Genomic DNA, 17,936 nt, shown 5'->3' with positions numbered 1-17,936 from the left:
AATGTGGGGCAAAGCGAGCAAATGTCAAGAGGATATACAAATGACTAGGGGAAGGGCCCTTTTATTTAAAGGTGCATAGTTAGGTGGCACTGTACTCTGGATAGCATAGTCGTTGTACGCTGAGTTGAACTAAATGGCCTTGATCTGGCTATGTTCCGAGTCAATCTGTCCTGTAAAAAAGATTGTTCTGGAAATGTAGATGTTGAGGCCCGTTTCCTTGTGTTGCATAATATTAGCATTCGAAATATATGATATATTCTTTAATGGACTTGAACCAAGTAATCAAATATTCCAGTGAAATGAAATTCAAAAGTTTGGGCACGTTTACCGTGTGATACGAATGAAGCCGCCTCGTGCAGCCTGCAATATGTGTAAGGCCTACATTAAATATACATCATTGAAGTGGCCTGTGTGAGTGAGCGGCCACTACCCGTAGTCAAGAGAAAGGAGTTCATTAAGCTATTGAAACTGGGAAACATGTTTTTAGATATATAAAATGAACATCAGATCGCTCGATTACTTACATCGTTTCCATTGTACTAAAGATAATTGCGAAGGTTAACAAAGGGTAATGAATGTCGTGGTTAGGTACTCACGACGACTCACGACGACGACAGGATAATCGTCGTCAGCACAATTTGTATTTGGCCCGATAGAATGGAATGTGTGGCCTGTTACCGTAGATCCAGTTGTCGCTGATTCGGAATAAGCATCATGGAAGATGTTGGAATCTTACAGTGTTCGCTGGCGCCGTTACCTGAAGCTCTCCTAAGCGGTTGCTTTACGCTGTGACCTGCTACAGGGAAGCGACCTGTGAAGTATGATTATGCACAGGGATTAGGAGTTGAAAGTGTCTGAATGTGCCCAGATTCCGAGAAATCTTTATTAGTGTCAAGTTTCGAGGCAGGATTGGGTGGGTCCACGGTGCTTCGGCGAACGCGATGCCCAGGAATGCAGAGAGGATATCGGTATTGATAAAAACGAGTGGGTCAAAGAGAATCTGTTCAGCCAGCCAAAAGAGAGGATCATTGGACGTTTTCGAGAAAATGATGGAACCGACAATGTATGAGTGGGACGGCGCAGGCAAGAGTTTAGCCTTCAAGCAACGCAAGGTATCATTAATAAAGTCAATTCTCACAATCCACATGAAAAAGTTTCCAATGGCCCACCGCATCCCAAATTGTACGCGGAACCGGGAGATAGTTCATGATACTTGAACGTCTAAATCGTACCACAGGACTTGTTGGGATATCAGGTTCGCTGTGCGATACGGTATACTTTCGAAATAGAGTTCAGAGTCGTGTAAAATAAAAGATGAAAATCATCGAGCAGCATCGTGGTAGCATCCATGGTGGTCGTCGATATCAAGTTGACGGCAATTGCCAAAAAGATATAAGCACCAGAACTGCGTGACTTCGAAGCATTTCATCAGGTGTGTCCCTCAGCCTCATGCAAATTAAAGGGATTTACTCAAAACAGATCTTCTAGCTCTCCTTGATTTGAACGATGCTTCTCTGTCTCGGTTCTCTGCCAAAGGACTGGGCCCAATTACACATGCCAGGCGTAATGATGCCAAAATTCCGTTGATGGCCTCTGGAAGACCACAGGAGATTGGCCACCAAGCCTCAAATTGAAGCCGTAGGTTAAGTGGTACCGTCATGAACACGTTCTCGCCTCGTCGAAGTCCGAAGCCGACCGCCAGGCGCGAGCATGGTAGGCCTGCGTAGCGTCTGTCGAATCTATATGAGCGTCTGTTCTTAACCCAGCGTTACTGCCTTTCTTTATATTCTCTATGGTTCCCTACTTGTAGGGACGAAGTGCGAACACCATGGATGACTATACTAGTCGACTTCCACCTGTTACTTTGGAAGTACCAGCAAGTAAAGAGTCCAACCAAGTAGGACTTCAACAGAATCAGGCTTCCACGAGTCCACCCCAACCCGTCACGGAGATTCAACCATCAAGCACTGGCGTTCTCGAGACTACCGCAAATCCTTCAAACTTCAATAATGCAGAACCACCTTTACCCCCATCCTCGATACTCAGCCCAAGACCCTCTCCGATTCCTCCTGCAGAGACGCATCTCGAAGTTCCCCGATTCACACAATCCCCAGTATCATTCGCTCATGACCGGGATGCAAACTCTGGTGGATCTCGATCTACAGAGCAGGATTTGCCACCAGTACCCGAGAAAATAGTACCGCTTGGAGACAATCATCCGGACCCTCGTGCAGCGCCCCTCAGCACTCGTAGACTATCCAGACCCCTCAGTGAGGACGTAGATACCAGAAGACTAACCAGAAGCTCATTCAATACACAATCGGTAATATCATACTATGGACTATTTCTCTATATTAACTTCGAGATCCCATTTTGTACAGGCTCCAAGAATTAAGACGGCGGGCGAGCGTCTGGAACCTACCCTCGTCTCTGCGAGAGTTGCTCAGGAGAAATACACTGCCAAAGCTAAGGTTACGGGATTCCTGCTGAACGCGGCGATTGGTCTGCAGGTTTTGTTGGGTGCGTTGACAACTGGGTTGTCTGCAGCTACCACCGGACACCAGGCATGCTTTTTTTCGTCTTTTCATACTTCTATGGAAATTTACTTTGCTTTGCTTTGTAGGCGCAGATTGCGACATCAATTCTCGGTAGGACACTCTTTTTTTCGTTCAAAAGCTTATCTGATTATGTTAGGAGGTATTTCAACCCTCGTCGCATCCTATCTCGCTAGAACGCGTGGTTCAAACGAGCCAGAGCTATCCATAGCTCGTGTGAAGGATCTTGATCATTTCATTCGAGAATGCGAGGCTTTTCAGATGGATCACGGCCATAAGTCAGACTCAGATCTAGATGCCAGGATCGATGATCTTCGCCGCAAGTTCGAAGACTTACTTGGGAATGGTAATGGGTAAGTACAATTGTTTGTCGATCGTCAATTTGACTCAGGCTCTTTTGATTAGCGAGAGGAAATTATCGTCGGTGTAGCTTTAAAATTTGGTATCGTATGTTTATTAAGACATATAGGCCTTTAAATTATGCATATTGGCATGAACAACGCTGTTCACAGTTACGGCGAGGATTATGATCACAGACTTATCAATGAAACAAAATGGATTTGATGAAGGAATGAACATTTCGATAGATTGTCGTATGATTATCTCAGTTAACTTGAAGTCAGCCAAGGCTGACAACCTCAACCGCTGGCCAACCTCCCTTGAGCCCTTTTTGGCAGGTTGAAAAGATCATCGTACCTGAATGTGAGGGGTCTAAGTATGTATAGATTATCCCAGGCAAGCTTGAGATTCAAAGCTTCCGATTTTCAAGATTGACACCTCAGCTTTGCCTAAATTATTTGATTGAATAGGTTGCTATGTCCGAAAACCACCTCACATTTTGGATTTGATATGTATTCAAGCCAGCCACTTCTCCGTGACGCTCTACCGGCATGAGGTCTTTGGTGACCGCGACGATTACCAATATCACCATCTAAAGTTCAAAGTGACTTACACTGATAGTTGGAATTAGCGCCAGTGATGATCTCCACTGTAACAGCCAAGGTGGGCGCATCCAATCCCGACATCGGACACATGTCTGCGTTGTCACTTGCGAACAAAATGGTTATGTAGCTATAAGTGTTACAAAATAAATGACCTCAAAAATCCCTTTGGATCTAATACATCACAGATGTAAACAAGACCAGCTCAGAAAGTCCAGTAAACGAAGGACACAACAGGTAGCAAAAAGAGGTGTTTAAAGGGATATAAAAGGAACAGAAAGATTTGCGTAGATGTATGCGTACTCAAGAGACTAAATGCCTATAGTGACCAACTGATTCGAAATTTGCTTCTTGATCCTACTGCTGTCCTGTCAGAAACTTGCGGTGAGGTCGGGTTGAGTTATGAAGACAGAAGACTCGATGTGTTCAACGCAAGAGTCTCCAGATTTGTTGATAGAAAATCCTGCCATGCAGCGGCGTACAACACATTTTCCTTCTACGCAGGATACATCAGAGACGCCTGGAATGGCGGTACAGTCGACGCCATCCTTCTTGGAAAAGAGGTAGGACGATTGGATCATGCATCCGCCACCTGATTGTGGGTAGACTTGAGCACTCTGATAATGAGCAAATGAGTGACAGTCAACCTACAGCTCTCAAGATCCTTCTGAGTATCGACACATTCCCATAGTTCAGCTCCACGGTCAATGATTTGGCAGGCGGAGTGGCCAATTGGACATAAAAGCTTGCCAGATGCTTCAGAAAGCGACCGTTTACCATAGCCACTTGGGTACCCTTCAATCGCCCTCTTTGCATAGCCGCTAGGGTATGCAGCAGTAGCCGCAATGGCGGAGGCCACAAAGAACGAGACAGCAATGGCAAGTTGGAAAAATTGGGTAACGAGCATACTGACAGTCGAGTTGTGGGTATCAAAAGGGCTGGTCAGTACTACAGCAGCAGCAGATAAGCCATATATGCCCTCTTATCCATTTGCAAAAGCTATATCTGCGTCTGTATCGTAGATACATCATGCCTCCCTATGTCCACTCGAGAAATGAAACAGGCAAAATTGACGAAGGTTGACAGAGAATGGTCGGACACACGGTTGACATATCATTGTAAGAATTTTGTTAGAGAAGCCTCAGGCTCTGCTTGAAGATATCGAGATGAAGGGCGCATCTTTTCATAACTCGTCCGACGTGCAAGGTGATCTTAGTGTGTAGCAACCCATGCCGCAACGGCGCCATTATTTAAAGCAAACTTTCCTCGCAGCAGCATATCGGTCTTCAGGTATGAGATGGTTCCAGCGTGTCGCAAGTGTGGTCGACAGAACGAATGCAGAATCAAGTGTTGGATGAGCACAAAAATATCAGACTCCATTTTCGTACTGAAAAGCCAACAGTGCGCAAACGCAGCCCACGAAATTCCAAGGTCGGGGTATTGAATTCTTATCAGTTCGGGTTCGATCGGAGGCGGCGCGTACGCTCTATTTGACCGAAGAAGTCTGCTGTGGAGTAAGAATAGTAAGAACAAAGGTATTAGAGCGCACTGCCAGGGCAATCCGAAAATTGCAAGGAGACTGTGTTTGTCTCAACGCGGATGGGTGGGTGACATATCATATGCATGGGTCCGTGCATGGGTCCGTAGATAGTGCAAGCCGGTGCGATGCCTTGACCGAGTGTTGGTTGTGATTCCAGGGATACGCTCCTCGTCCAGGAAGTTGTACGACCAGTGTCATTCGGATCCAGTTTTCCCCATGGCCGAAGCGCAGTAGAGAGATAGAGCGGTTTCAAAGGAGCCGGAACCAGTTGTGGCACACTGGTCCAGTGTGGTCCCCATTGGGTAAAATATTGGTAGATCTATTGTAAACAGAATGTTGAATCAGCGACGCAGCTCACATGCAAAAGGGACTACCAGCAATCAAGACAACGATTTTAAAAGCCTTATGATAGTCATAGCTTAGCAGATGATGACGGTGCGAACAAAGAACAACACATGGCTCAAACAGTCAAACTTGTACATACATCACGTACGCGAAAAAGATGCTTGAGATCTTGTAATATTTTTGTATAGGGTATAGTTAAAATACATAGGACGAAGGAAGAGGCCACCAATCGAAGGGAATTATATGTGTGCGATGAAGAACAGGCTTATCAACCATATGTTCAATCTATGAAAGGCGAGCAAGCAACGCTACTCAAGAAAAATATCATGGCGAAAAAGGGAGTATAGATTTCGTGTGCAACCGAAACTAGTATACAAGGGTTCAGAAAAGAAAACAGCGCGGCACAAAGGAAACAGATATGGAGACAGAAATAGAAATAACACGACAGAGTTGGGGGTACGAGAGCGAGAATTGAAAAGGAAAAAAGAAACCAGGAAAAGGTCGGAAATAATAAAAATGCAGAATGACAATGTAAAGTATAGGCAAAAGCAGCTCGCTCCCAAAAATACGGCGGGCAGAAAGAAAAGCTCCAACAAGAGGGATTAATAGCCATTTTGCTGACCGCCGACTGGTTGCTGTTGTTGCAACGAAGGTGAGGTCATGGCCATATTGGGGGTCATCGGCACCCGGGGAGGCGACTGCGACTGGGAAATATTCGGAAGTGGTGAAGGCGAATGCTGCATATGAGGCGACATCGAATGCTGCCCGTTCATATGAACCCCATTCCGCATCACAGGGCGCTGCCCGTTGGCCGAAGGAGAGCGAACCGGTACGGAATGGCTAATGCTGGGACTAGCAACCATTGCACCATTAATTTGAGTGTCCGTTCCATTTACCACAGAAGGCGGTCGCTGCAGCGGTGAATTCATCCACTGCATCTGACGAGCGGGCGGTAACTTCAAGTTCATATTTGCACCCTGGGCCAGCTGCATGTTCATATTCGCACCGTTAGCAGGAAGCATGTATGAATTTGGTATTCCTCTGGCAGCCTGGAAGGCTGCAAGTTCAGGGGCAGGCATATTGGCGAAAACATTCTTCAAATTTTGCACTTGTTGAAGAGACAAGCCTGTCGGAATTTGCTGCTGGCCTTGATTGTGCTGGAAGGCTGCCGAGTTGACGAGGGCAGCCGCAGTCATGTTATTCATCGGCGTCAAATGGTACCCATTCGTCGGCACACCTAGACCGAGATGAGGCTGAGGCGTCACGTTCTGTGATTTTGGTCGGATCGGAAGACCGTTCACTGTCATCTCCGCATTGGGATCAGGTTGTGGGTTGGCTGGCACACCGTTTGCAATGGCTGGTGTCGCGATAACCTCCGGCTTCTGGACATCAACATGGGGCATGGATATAGCAGCTCGACTAATCCCGTTGACGCCATTGGCGGGTGGATGCTGAGGAACGGGAACGGGAACAGGGTGAGGTGACGCGACGTGATGGGGCACGGCTCCGTTCACGTGTTGGGCCTGTTGGATATTCGATAGTGGCATCACAGCAGGAGGACGCATGCCTCCGTTCGAAGATATTCGCATTTGCGGTGCTGCTGTTGGAGGTTGCATCTTCTTGATCTGGTGCTGCATGGATACAGGAATACCACCAGGAGCAACCATATTCGCAAGAGGATGATTAGGGGGAATGTGTTGTTGAATGGGATATGGGCGGCCTTGCGCGTCCCGTCGTATAGCAGGGGCTGGCATTCCAAGGCGATAGGGAACAACAGGAAGTTGGCGACCATCCGGAGCAGTGATGTATACAGTCGGGTCTGTCATCAAGCTGACGTGGTCGCTCTCGTTGAATAGAGTCATTGTATGCCGCAGATATCTAATGACGAGGTGAGAAAGGCAAAGCCACAGTAATACAGAGAAAAACTTACGTGGGATTATAATCATCAACTAGGATTCTGTCTTGCTCGTCGGGGCCTTCTGGGCCGGTAGGTGGAACATCATCCTCATCGAACCTCCACCGTTCTTCAAGGCGTCTGTTGCGCTCGATTTCCTCCGGATCTTCGTCAACATCCATTCCATCAGCACCAGCACTTTCATCTTCTGAATCGCCTAGAGCGAACAGAGACGAGCGCGGCAGCTTCTTCACTGGACGACGTGCCACAGCATCCCGACGATCCAAAAGTATACGGCCGCCGCGACCGACACGCATGCGAACTGCACGGGAAATGCGAGGTGGTACATTTGTGGCCTCGTCATCTGTCTTGTCTGAATTTGAGGAAGGCCAGGATGGGGTATTGGGAGGAGGGATGTATTTGAATAATCTCGAAGCATAAGGCACTGGAAGGCTTTGATAAGGATTCTGTTGGTTGTAGATTCATGGTGAGTAAAAACAATAGTATGACACTGGTTTTGAATGCAAACTTACGTCGACTTGATCTTCCCAGTGGTGATCGAGATCCTTTATGCGGGCCAGTTGGCTTTCGATCTGGTCGCGTATCATTTGTTGACGTTCCTTGGGACGAATAACGACTTCCTGGCGAGGAGGAGGGAGAGCTTGGTCGCTGGTCCTAATCTTCAAACCTGGGACGCGCCTAAAGGTCACACGGGTTAATAAATGAGAAAGAAAGTGGACCAAGCACAACAAAGCTTACGCAGTATCCGCCCTCTTTGTCGGTCGTTCCTTGTCTACCAGCAATTCCTCATCAATCTTGTCATTGAGACTAGGAAATTTGCGTTTGAGATCCACGAAAGCTAGGCGCTTCTCCCAAACGGCCTGAGATTGAGCAGCCAATTCCTTCTTCAAGGTTTCTCGGGTCAGGATTGCTTTTGCGAGTTCGAGTGGGTAGGAGAATTCTGCTTGAAGTCGGGCTAGCTTATCCGACGATGTGACTTGTGATGCACGAGTCTTTCGGACGGCTTTGCTTTCTCGTCTTCGGAAGCATATGTAGGATTCGTTGAGAGTATCGGATTCATCGCCCTTGATTCATAGAATAAGTATGGAGTAAGGAAAGAAAACGAATAACTTACATTCAAGGTGGGTATGATTCGGTGTCCTCCTCGTTCCAATCTGCGCTCCTTCCAATAAGGGTAAATGGCTCTTGCGCTTTTGAGCAAGGCTTGCGGTGTAGGTATCCAACTTGGCACACTGTATGTTGCAAACATCGTCACCGGAAGTGTCGCGGAAAAGACATCCTGATACTCTGAAAAAGCAGGGAATTCCATGCCTGTTTCCAAGCTCTACAAAACATTATAAGTAGCAAATTCTCTGACGATGGCAAGTCACGTACGTGATGCAGATACTCCGTCTTCTCGTGCGTTACTTTCTCAAATATACCCATCACCAACTCGAATTCATCTTCAGAGATAACGACCGGGAGCGAAGATTCGGGCTCCTTGCCCTTAGCCTTCGCACTACGAGCTGAAGTCCGAGTTCCGGATGCCGACACAGCACCTTGGGCACTCGTGCCTTCACCCCGGGCTTCCTCGTTATTCTTGTCAAGCCACTCCTTGTCGCGCTCATCCATGTAATACGTGAACCCGTTGGCGAGTCCATTGGTGATATGCTCTTCCACTGTCTGGGAGGTGTGTACATATGTTGTAGGATCCTTCCATCTGTTTGGTGGATAGAGCTCGTCATAGTTTTCAACGATGCCTGTAGAGTCAGGTGTTGGAATAAAAGCGGGTGCAGGAGCGGGAGCGGGTTTGTCAACGCTGCCTCTGGGCTGCCGGTTAATGACATTGGTCCTATGGACCGCAGATAGCACCTCTTGCAAATGGTGTTCCTAAAAGGGAAAGAATGGTGTGTCAGCATGTTTGTCATCAAACCGCGGGACACACAGCCACCATCGATGGGATCGATAGCTGACGTGGCACGCAAACGACGAGGAAAATTGCTCACATTGGCGTCCTCAGCATCGACACCAGCGACGAGGTTGGTGAGACGATGCTTCTCCTCGTCTTCGTCTGGAATGAGGATGGCATCTGCGTCGAGTGAGCCCTGGTGGATCTTAAGGCGTGTTTTGTTTGTAATCCGGTTGCGGTTTCTGAGGGTAGAGGCAGCCGGATGGTGATTTCGGGGCATATCATGGATGGTTGGAGTAGGAAATACGCTCAGAGAAGGGAAAATAAGTTATACAGCAGGGAGGATGTTCAAGCTCGTCGTCGTGAGCGTCGTCGGCACTAACTGGTCAATGCGTCGCTTTTTGGCCGAAAAGTAGTGAATTCGGCCCGGCAAATGAACTCGGAGCTGATCAGATGCGGCGGTGTTTGTGTAGTAAACAAACCTTTTGCGGCACTCTCGGCTACTCATTCGTTTCTCAATTTCTTACAGGGTCGTCTCTCAGAATCTCACAGGACCGTCAAGGTCGTCTTAAATCTCAACTTCAACCCACCTTTCTGCCAAACAAAGTAAGAGTCAGTAACTTTGCCTGCCAGAAGCCCTGTCATATCCGAACTCGCATATCTACGTTTCTAAACATTAGCCATCGCCCTTTTAGAAGAGAAAGGACACGCACTGAACATTAAATACAGAAATCATATGAATCATATTTCTCCCGACAAAATCATCTATGAGACTTATAAACTCGCAGGCAAAAGGCTGGATGGATACGGAAGCACACGCACCACAAACATTAACCTTTAGATCCGGTTTCAAATTACATTGGCACATCGCTAAAGCCGTGGCGAAAGTCAAATTGTCCTTTCCACGAGCGTTGGCGGCACATGTTGGAAAAATGAATGTTCTTCTATTAATGTTCTTCCCGCTCTGAAAGGATGTGTAATTAGAATCATTGACACCATTCGATAAACAGATTTTACACACCCAAGAAATTTGTCTGTAGAAGAAAGTAAACTGCACTAGAATAGGAAACAATAAGCCAACATGTGGTGCAAAAGAGTCAATGATAAGCGTACCAAATTACGCATCTTACACAAAAAGATGTAACAAAAAGAACGCCTTGCAGTAAAAAAAACTCGGACATTTGAACTTCGAGTTATCATCCCTAAATTGGCAAAATGAGATTCATCAACAACACAGTTGGATAGTCAAACCGACACACCTTGGGAAAATGCTCATTGTTGAGGAGTCTCCCACAAATCTCTATCGGAGACGGCCAACCAGCTGACGGGAACAGACGAACGACGTAAATCTGATCGCATTGATGCCAGGCAATAACTTCAGAGAATATGAAAATCCGTTGAACTGAGGAGAGAATACATATCACCAGTTTATAGAAAGTAAGCCAATGATAAAAAGACCTACTCAAGAGATGCCCCTCGCGTAGACCAAAGGGGATTACAACGGTAATCAGTCTACGCGTTACAAACCGGGAGTCAGACGCGACTTCGGGTAGGAATTAGTCTCAAGTGTAAAATGTAAGAGTGTAAGATAACCTACAATATTTCTTTGTACCAGCGTCGAGAGATCGAGCTCCATGATCGGATGATAGATCTGAAAGCAGACAAGTGCCCACTAGTTGGGCCATCTCAGCTCAGATCGAAATGACCCAGTGATACGGGTGAATACGAAAAGATCCGTCTGTATGTGTCGCCGTCGATAAAGCTGGATGGCTCTGGGTGACGATGTCAGAAAGAGCGGAGTGGCACCACAGCCCATGGCGGTGCGATGTGAGATTACGCACCAATGGCACATTGCCTCCACGAACCCATAGGCGGGTGAAAAAGAGTCGTGAAATGGTAGAGACACTGAAAGAGCTGTACACGTCAGATACCCTGCTTATCCCGCAACGTGCTTATCACGATGTGGTGAGACTGGAGTTCCGATCCCTCGAGGAAGAAAAGCACGTACCCAGACTCAGCGACCACCTCCGGGTGTCCGCCCTCCTCAGCGAAATAAACGCAGCACCAAGCAAAGAGACAAGAGTAGTCCATAAGCCACTTGCTGAGCTACACACCGCCCCCCTACTTCATCCCACCGCACAAAAGCAGGACGGGAACAAGGGGTTCCGATCCCATGTCGCCATCTGTCCAGAAATCAAAGCCCGGCAAAAAACTTTGTCGTCCAAATCATCCTCCAGAGTTCAGTGGGCCCGTAGCCACCCAGCCATGGTGTATCGTGGCAGTCGATCCATGAGAAGAGTAAAGACCGCAAAAGCAGCGAAGTGTCCGAGGTAGGAGAACTAGAACTCGGATGTAAGGAGCGAGGTTCAGCCACCCAGCACGTGTGATCGGAAACAACCGACCAACTGCAATTAGGGTTTCGACGCCTTATGGGTGGCTGAGGCAACCTGTTCTGGTTCGTTGCCGTGTTCTAGGTCGATGCACTAAGTTATTGTGGTGGACACTAAGGTTGACCTAGAGGTAAGAATCAAATAACAACGAGACGTGTAATGGTGGACGTGCAGACAACCGCAAAGAAACTTGAGTAACCGAATCTCCCAAGCATTCCAGAGTTTTATCTGCCCTGTCAAATAGCTCCATCCAAGGAGTCAATCACCATGGATTTTCTAGCGCCATTTGACGAGTCAGAAGGTATGCCATCATAGACGACATTGTTTTCAAATCATAAAGACTGAATCTCTGAACAATTTCAATACACTCTCAAAAATTTGAATCTGATGAAATTTCACACTCAAGCGATATAGTGTCCTGTCAACGACGTGTGTACAAGGAGTACCACGATGTTGCAGAGCTATCCTCAAAGACACAACCAAAAAACGTTTCGTTGCAACTCATGGCTATTTTTAGAGTGTCATTCAGGATGTCATCAGAGAGGAGATCGCGTTTACGTTTGCTGGTATTCTACTCACAAAATAACCTAGATAAGAGTCGAAAAGGTTGCGCATCATCCAAGGTTGATAACTTGATGCAAATCGTGAACATCCATGACGATGTATTCATTTCTCCTTATGGCATACGCGGAATTGGCGACAATCTACATTCTCACCGGACAAAACGACGGACATTCATTGGTTAATTAACTTTGAAGTTTTCTACAGAGGCCGCGAAATCTCAGAAAGCACTGGGAGTCATTCCTCCGTCAGAAACAATGATCTAAAAGTCAAGGTCAGTCAAACGTACAACTGTATTCTTCAGTAAATGACATACCTTATTGGTCATGTATGCATTGCTAACGAGCATCTCCACGACCGACGCAATTTCATGAGGAAGTCCAAAACGCCCAACAGGAATTTTATCCTTGAGCTGCTCGGAAGGGTTTTCGAACATAGATGTTTCTGCGGTCGGAAGTTGAGTTTTATCTCGGTAAGAAAGTGGCAAAAGGCGTACCGATGATAAGTGCAGGAGCAACCGCATTACATGTCTTCAACATCGCAATAAGCTACCAGTGATATTTGTTTCATAACTAACGTACCACACCGTCTTTTGCATGTCTGATGGCTATCCAATGAAGAAGCCCATGCAAAGCTGACTTTGAAGAGGCGTAGTGGGGTCCAATTACACCGCCAACGCCTGATTTTTGACTTAACAATCACGCCATAGTAATGTTCGAAAGGGAAAACTTACCAGCAGCAACACTCGAACAAAATACAATTCTCCCGAATTTATTTTGGACCATGTTTGGAAGACATAATTGCGTCAGCTTTATAAAGAAATATCAGCCATAGAAAAACCCAAAACTAAAAATGACGCACCAGATAGCTGGACGCCGTATTGACCCTCCATGTGTGCTCAAATTCGTCAATGCTGATGGATCCCATGTCTCCCCACATTCCAACAACCGTATTCGTTCGACCAGCATTATTGAACAAGATATCCGGATGACCCAGCTGTTCGACGACATCGGCGTGTAGCTTACGCACTTGGTCAAAATTGCCCATCTCAGCTTGGAACGCAATCGCCTTGACACCGATCTGAGAAAGCTCAGCGACGAGTGCATCAGCTTTGGCCTTTGCAGCATTGTAGTGCACTGCGATGGAACAGCCTCTACGTCCTAGTGCGAGAGCAGTGGCATATCCTATTCCTCCCCTGTAAACCTTTCAGTTTATTGCTGATCGGGCCACGATTTAGACACGTACGATGCGCCTGTGATCAAAGCGATCTTTCCTTGAAGAGGATCGGTTTGCGATGATTGATCCGGCATTCTGTTGCTTTCAAAAGAACGAATTCAAAGCGTGATGTTTGTTCGCTGAGCTACGGGAATATACAATTTGACAAAGTATTGGACTCCAGACCGGGCAGGATGTTTATCTCGAAGCACCGCATATTTGGTCCTATCACGACATCGTTGCAGAAAACGGTTCCCCGTTAAGAGCCATCTAGACTCCATATATAAGTTCCATGAGAGTCTTCTTGAATTTCACTGGGCCATAGGATTACAGATGTCACCATGAGCCATTTTGGTAATAATTTGGAACCGAACAATATTTTGAAGGTGAGAACTTAGAGGGTTTGACTTTGCTGAGCAAGTGTTAGCGTCTGTTAGCGTCGGTGAGGCTCAGAAATTGGACTGGCAATTACCGGATGCTTACGTAATATTTAAACTGGTTCAGAGGACAAAGTTCATCGAATCGAACTTGGGAATGTTCAATGTTCGTTTTGCCTTGCTATTTACTCTATAACTGTTGTTCATAAATTGCTGATGTATTTCTGGAAACTAAAAGGACTCATCAAACACCTGGGACCGGAGAAACTCACCTGACAGCTATTTGACAGACCCTGGCACCAATGGCAGGTTCAGCGAGATATTGGGCGAGATGATAACTCACAAGTTGGTCGAAGTACGTGCGGAGGAGGCCATTTGTGTCGAGTGAGTGGTCGGTAGATTCGGTACTTACGGAGAATCAGCTGAATTGCTTATCCTTTCTTATCACATAGATATAATATACAAGGCACGAATGAGGCGAGAGGATCTTTTTTATCTCCTCAATACAGCTCAATATTAGCATGTGGTCAATTGAGCATTAGATCCCGAAATTGATTTCGATATCAGGGTCAACATCTACACTAAGGCACATTTCCAACGCCAATAATGAGTAGCAGGGCGTAAGCTGGCGTAAGCGCGCAACGTATCCAACAGCAATTACAATTTGCTGAACAACCTTGAACCACTTCCGTTAGGCTCTTGGTTGTTTTTCCGGTGTGTTATTTTTAGCAGCAAATTTAAAGCTCTGACGGTATACACGAAATTAACAGGGTTATTCAAAATCAGACGGGCTCCATTCCACAACAGTTGCAGCAGATGGAGCACAGGCAAAATCCGTTATCATGTACATAACAACAGCAATTCGGGAGCCTGAAGGGATAAGGATGCCTATGATAGCAGAGCTCATGATAACCCGATAGTTCCTGGAGAGTTGCCAAGATCTTTACCATCCCCCGATCTTCAATTCCAACGTCAACGTGGGCACATAAAGTTTACTCCAGCCCGAGCCGTTTTTTATCCGCATCCCACGTCCGTTCGCTCAGAAGATCTCAACGGAGTTCTGTAACTTCAACCATACTGACGACTTACCTGACGACGCCGTTCTTTTCCAGGCGCTGTTTGTCGGGTTTATAATTCATAATGTCCTCGTATATCGTGAAGCTGAACGACGCAGTAAGTGCCGTCAAAATTGCTTTATCTCTTTCCTAATTTGGTGATCCCGATCGTTCTGGACATTTTCGCCACCGTAGGTCGCAGCGACTGCTGTTGGAAGATGGTTCAAGTTAGAGGGTTCTGGTGCTAAGGGAGAGCGTCCTGGATCAAGGTTTACGGTGCGTCTGTACCTGCTATCATGCTATATTCTTCGTGCTCAATTCAATTAACGTACAACGAAGACTGAAATCCGAGCAGGACTGACAACATGGGTATGCCAACATTACCTTTGCTCGCTCAACTTATATCTAATGCAAACACCATGGAAAGGCCGCCATGGCGTATATTGTGTGTAGTATCTTCCTGGCACATCTGTATCGACTGGCTCTTACTCTCTTTATCTCTCGCAGATCTCTGTCAATGCGGCCATCCTTTCTGATTCAGGAGGAACTTGTGTTTGCCCGACAAAAGACTTGTGTTTAAACGATGAAGTATACCAAATATGCGTGAATGAGGTTCGCCAAGATCTTATCACGTCCACTGCTGCCATCTCCGCCCTTTCTTCTGTTCTCATGGGTGCCCTTGCGAACTTGCCAGTGGGCCTGGCGCCGGGATTGGGCCTTAATGCTTATGTGCGTCTTTTCTGCCTCCAGAACATGTGGTTTTCTGATGCTTGATATAGTTCTCCTACTCTGTCGTTGGACTACATGGAAGTGGTAGTATCACGTATCGTGAGGCCTTGGGAGCCGTGTTCCTGGAGGGGTGAGTGGTGAAATATTGCAGGGTGATGATTTAAATAACCCCTGTGCTGTAGATGGGTGTTCTTGCTTTTGTCCATTCTTGGTGTTCGACAATGGCTTGTTCGTATTATGCCTCAGTCACTTGTTCTCTCTGTCGGTGCTGGTATTGGTCTTTTCATTGCGTAAGTCTCACTTCTTTCAATGTTCTGGGTACGAAAGTTATTGAAAGTACATATTCATTAGATTTGTGGGTCTTGGTATGAGTCAATCCAAGGTTTATACTACCTCATTTTGTTCAATCGATATCTCTTGTAGGGGCAAATGGATTGGGCGTTATTGGTGGAGACACGAGCAATTTTGTCGCTTTGGGAGGGTGTTTAGCTGAGAGTGAGTCTTCTCTTACCTTTCCCAGCAACATACCCTCAATGAAAATTTCGATAGATTTTAAAGAGGGCCTTCCTAACTATTGCGAGCGCGGTGTCCTCAGGAGCCCCACGATGTGGGTGGGCATATTTGCAGGAGGGTGCGCAATTTATTATAGTGCATTTCATTGAGATGTCGTGCCTTATTATTTTTGTGCGATAGCATTTTTACTCTTATGATGATGATGTACCGTATTCGTGGTGCTATCTTGCTGGGCATCCTCCTCGTTTCCATCATCTCGTGGCCCCGCTCCACCGCCGTCACATACTTCCCTCATACCCCAAGTGGCGATGCGCTGTTCGATTATTTCAAGAATGTTGTCACTTTCCACAAGCTCAAGCATGTGGGCAATGTCATTGATGTACGTCTTCTACTACCATCAATTTTGGATTATCCGTTGATGACTGCTTTGTTAGTATAACTATGGGTGTGTGCAAGAGTTCGAATGCAAAATTGAATTTTGCTGAAAAAGACGTTTGATAGCAACGGAAGGGTTTGGTATGCTTTGATTACTTTCCTCTATGTCGATATCCTTGGTCTGTCCTTCCTTTTCTCTGTCACATAGCATATGATTTATACTTGCCCTACATAACAGATACCACTGGGTAAATTTTTGTCTTGTTTGACCATGGGGTTCAGTTCACATTTTTTCGCTCTTTCAGAACACTGTATTCTATGGCCAAGTTTGCCGGCCTTCGCAATCCTGTAACTCTCGATTTTGAAGGATCTAACATCGCCTACTGCGTGGACGCATTCTGCATTAGCATGGGGGCCCTAATGGGAGTCAGTCCCGTCACGGCCTACATCGAAAGCGCCACTGGTATCTCTGGTAAGCCATCGATCACTATCATGTTGTTCTTGAATCTCATCCTATGCGATTAAGAGGGTGGCAGGACTGGTATCACCGGAATCACCACAGGGCTCATGTTCTTCGTCTCTGTTTTCTTTGCTCCAATCTTTGCTTCGATTCCTTCCTGGGCTACTGGTGGTGCACTGGTCATTGTCGGGTCTATGATGATTCGCAAGTATGTATTTCTATTGTCGAAAATGCGCTGATTAATTAACTGATGATATAAATCAGTGTTCTTGAAATCAACTGGCATTACCTTGGTGATTCTGTTCCCGCATTCCTCACCCTACTCATCATTCCTTTAACGCTCAAGTTAGCCTTTTACTTCTGCCTTCCTACACAGCAATCTAACATTTTGTCCTAGCATTGCTTATGGCGTTATTGCTGGTATCATCTCGTTCATGCTTCTGAACGGGTTCGCTCTCGCTGTCACCAAGTTGTCCAAGGGCAGCATTACACCTCATGAATATGACCTGTCTGAGAAATGGGTTATTCCTCCAGGTGGGATCTTCCCCCCTTGGCTGTAAGTGCTCCGGTTACTCCATCATATGAAGACCTTAAATATTGACACGTCAATATTTCACAGTTACAAAGTCTTCGGCCGCACCAAAAAGGAGCCCGAGGCCGCGATCGAGCACGATAAAGAGGGCAGCACCGGTTCGACGACTAGCGTTGACGAGAAAGCAGTGCCTCATACAGCTGGCCATACGTCGCATTGAATTCAAAACTACCTCCTAATTCTCCGCACTCACCAATTATCTACATGTTTCTAGTTATGCTCCAGAACGCCTAATGTACCACGCCGTGACGAGCTAGTTATGATTGTCGTTGTATACCTTAGTCTCCAGAATGAATTCCCGCATTTTCTACTGGCTGCTGGCGTCGAGAACGCTGAATTTAAGTGCTAGACCATTCGGGGACGAATCTCGAGTGCTATTTGAAAGCGGTCACGTGCTAGACACGGTGAGAATGGGGTTACGGAGGAGTTGATATCACGCCACATTCAGAATTTTATTGAAAAGTGGTCAGTTTGTTTTTTCCATA

At 46.4% G+C, this 17,936-nt stretch overlaps 5 protein-coding genes across 5 annotated transcripts; 2 read left to right on the top strand and 3 right to left on the bottom strand.

Moving 5' to 3' along the window:
- Window positions 1-1,828: 1,828 nt before the first annotated feature.
- JR316_0012289 (uncharacterized protein) lies at window positions 1,829-2,985 on the top strand (the record flags this gene model as incomplete). Its single annotated transcript, XM_047897914.1, has 4 exons — window positions 1,829-2,323; window positions 2,382-2,520; window positions 2,695-2,908; window positions 2,961-2,985. 4 exons carry the CDS (start codon window positions 1,829-1,831, stop codon window positions 2,983-2,985), a joined length of 873 nt encoding a protein of 290 aa, XP_047742803.1.
- An 882-nt stretch (window positions 2,986-3,867) lies between these two features.
- Window positions 3,868-4,403, bottom strand: JR316_0012288 (Protein priA; the record flags this gene model as incomplete). Its single annotated transcript, XM_047897913.1, has 2 exons — window positions 3,868-4,088; window positions 4,148-4,403. 2 exons carry the CDS (start codon window positions 4,401-4,403, stop codon window positions 3,868-3,870), a joined length of 477 nt encoding a protein of 158 aa, XP_047742802.1.
- Window positions 4,404-5,983: 1,580 nt separating this feature from the next.
- Window positions 5,984-9,464, bottom strand: JR316_0012287 (Enhancer of polycomb-like protein 1; the record flags this gene model as incomplete). The annotated part of the gene is made up of 7 exons (XM_047897912.1): window positions 5,984-7,259; window positions 7,312-7,742; window positions 7,809-7,974; window positions 8,035-8,360; window positions 8,411-8,620; window positions 8,671-9,165; window positions 9,282-9,464. The coding sequence occupies 7 exons, from the start codon at window positions 9,462-9,464 to the stop codon at window positions 5,984-5,986; spliced, it is 3,087 nt and encodes a 1,028-aa protein (XP_047742801.1).
- A 2,891-nt stretch (window positions 9,465-12,355) lies between these two features.
- Window positions 12,356-13,445, bottom strand: JR316_0012286 (L-rhamnose 1-dehydrogenase (NADP(+)); the record flags this gene model as incomplete). Its single annotated transcript, XM_047897911.1, has 7 exons — window positions 12,356-12,397; window positions 12,452-12,579; window positions 12,632-12,665; window positions 12,717-12,814; window positions 12,869-12,944; window positions 12,997-13,330; window positions 13,381-13,445. The coding sequence occupies 7 exons, from the start codon at window positions 13,443-13,445 to the stop codon at window positions 12,356-12,358; spliced, it is 777 nt and encodes a 258-aa protein (XP_047742800.1).
- A 1,422-nt stretch (window positions 13,446-14,867) lies between these two features.
- JR316_0012285 (Efflux pump notK') lies at window positions 14,868-17,800 on the top strand (the record flags this gene model as incomplete). Its single annotated transcript, XM_047897910.1, has 20 exons — window positions 14,868-14,900; window positions 14,978-15,058; window positions 15,122-15,151; window positions 15,210-15,227; window positions 15,290-15,511; window positions 15,562-15,641; window positions 15,694-15,801; window positions 15,863-15,876; window positions 15,935-16,006; window positions 16,061-16,142; window positions 16,205-16,403; window positions 16,459-16,469; window positions 16,526-16,578; window positions 16,638-16,647; window positions 16,705-16,871; window positions 16,926-17,067; window positions 17,124-17,204; window positions 17,257-17,415; window positions 17,479-17,601; window positions 17,677-17,800. 20 exons carry the CDS (start codon window positions 14,868-14,870, stop codon window positions 17,798-17,800), a joined length of 1,809 nt encoding a protein of 602 aa, XP_047742799.1.
- Window positions 17,801-17,936: the final 136 nt, after the last annotated feature.

The sequence above is a fragment of the Psilocybe cubensis genome, chromosome 12 (assembly GCF_017499595.1).
Source record: "Psilocybe cubensis strain MGC-MH-2018 chromosome 12, whole genome shotgun sequence".
In the NCBI taxonomy this organism is placed as follows: Eukaryota; Fungi; Basidiomycota; class Agaricomycetes; order Agaricales; family Agrocybaceae; genus Psilocybe; species Psilocybe cubensis.
Note: the sequence above shows the minus strand (reverse complement) of the source record. Positions and strands in the feature narration are given on the sequence as shown.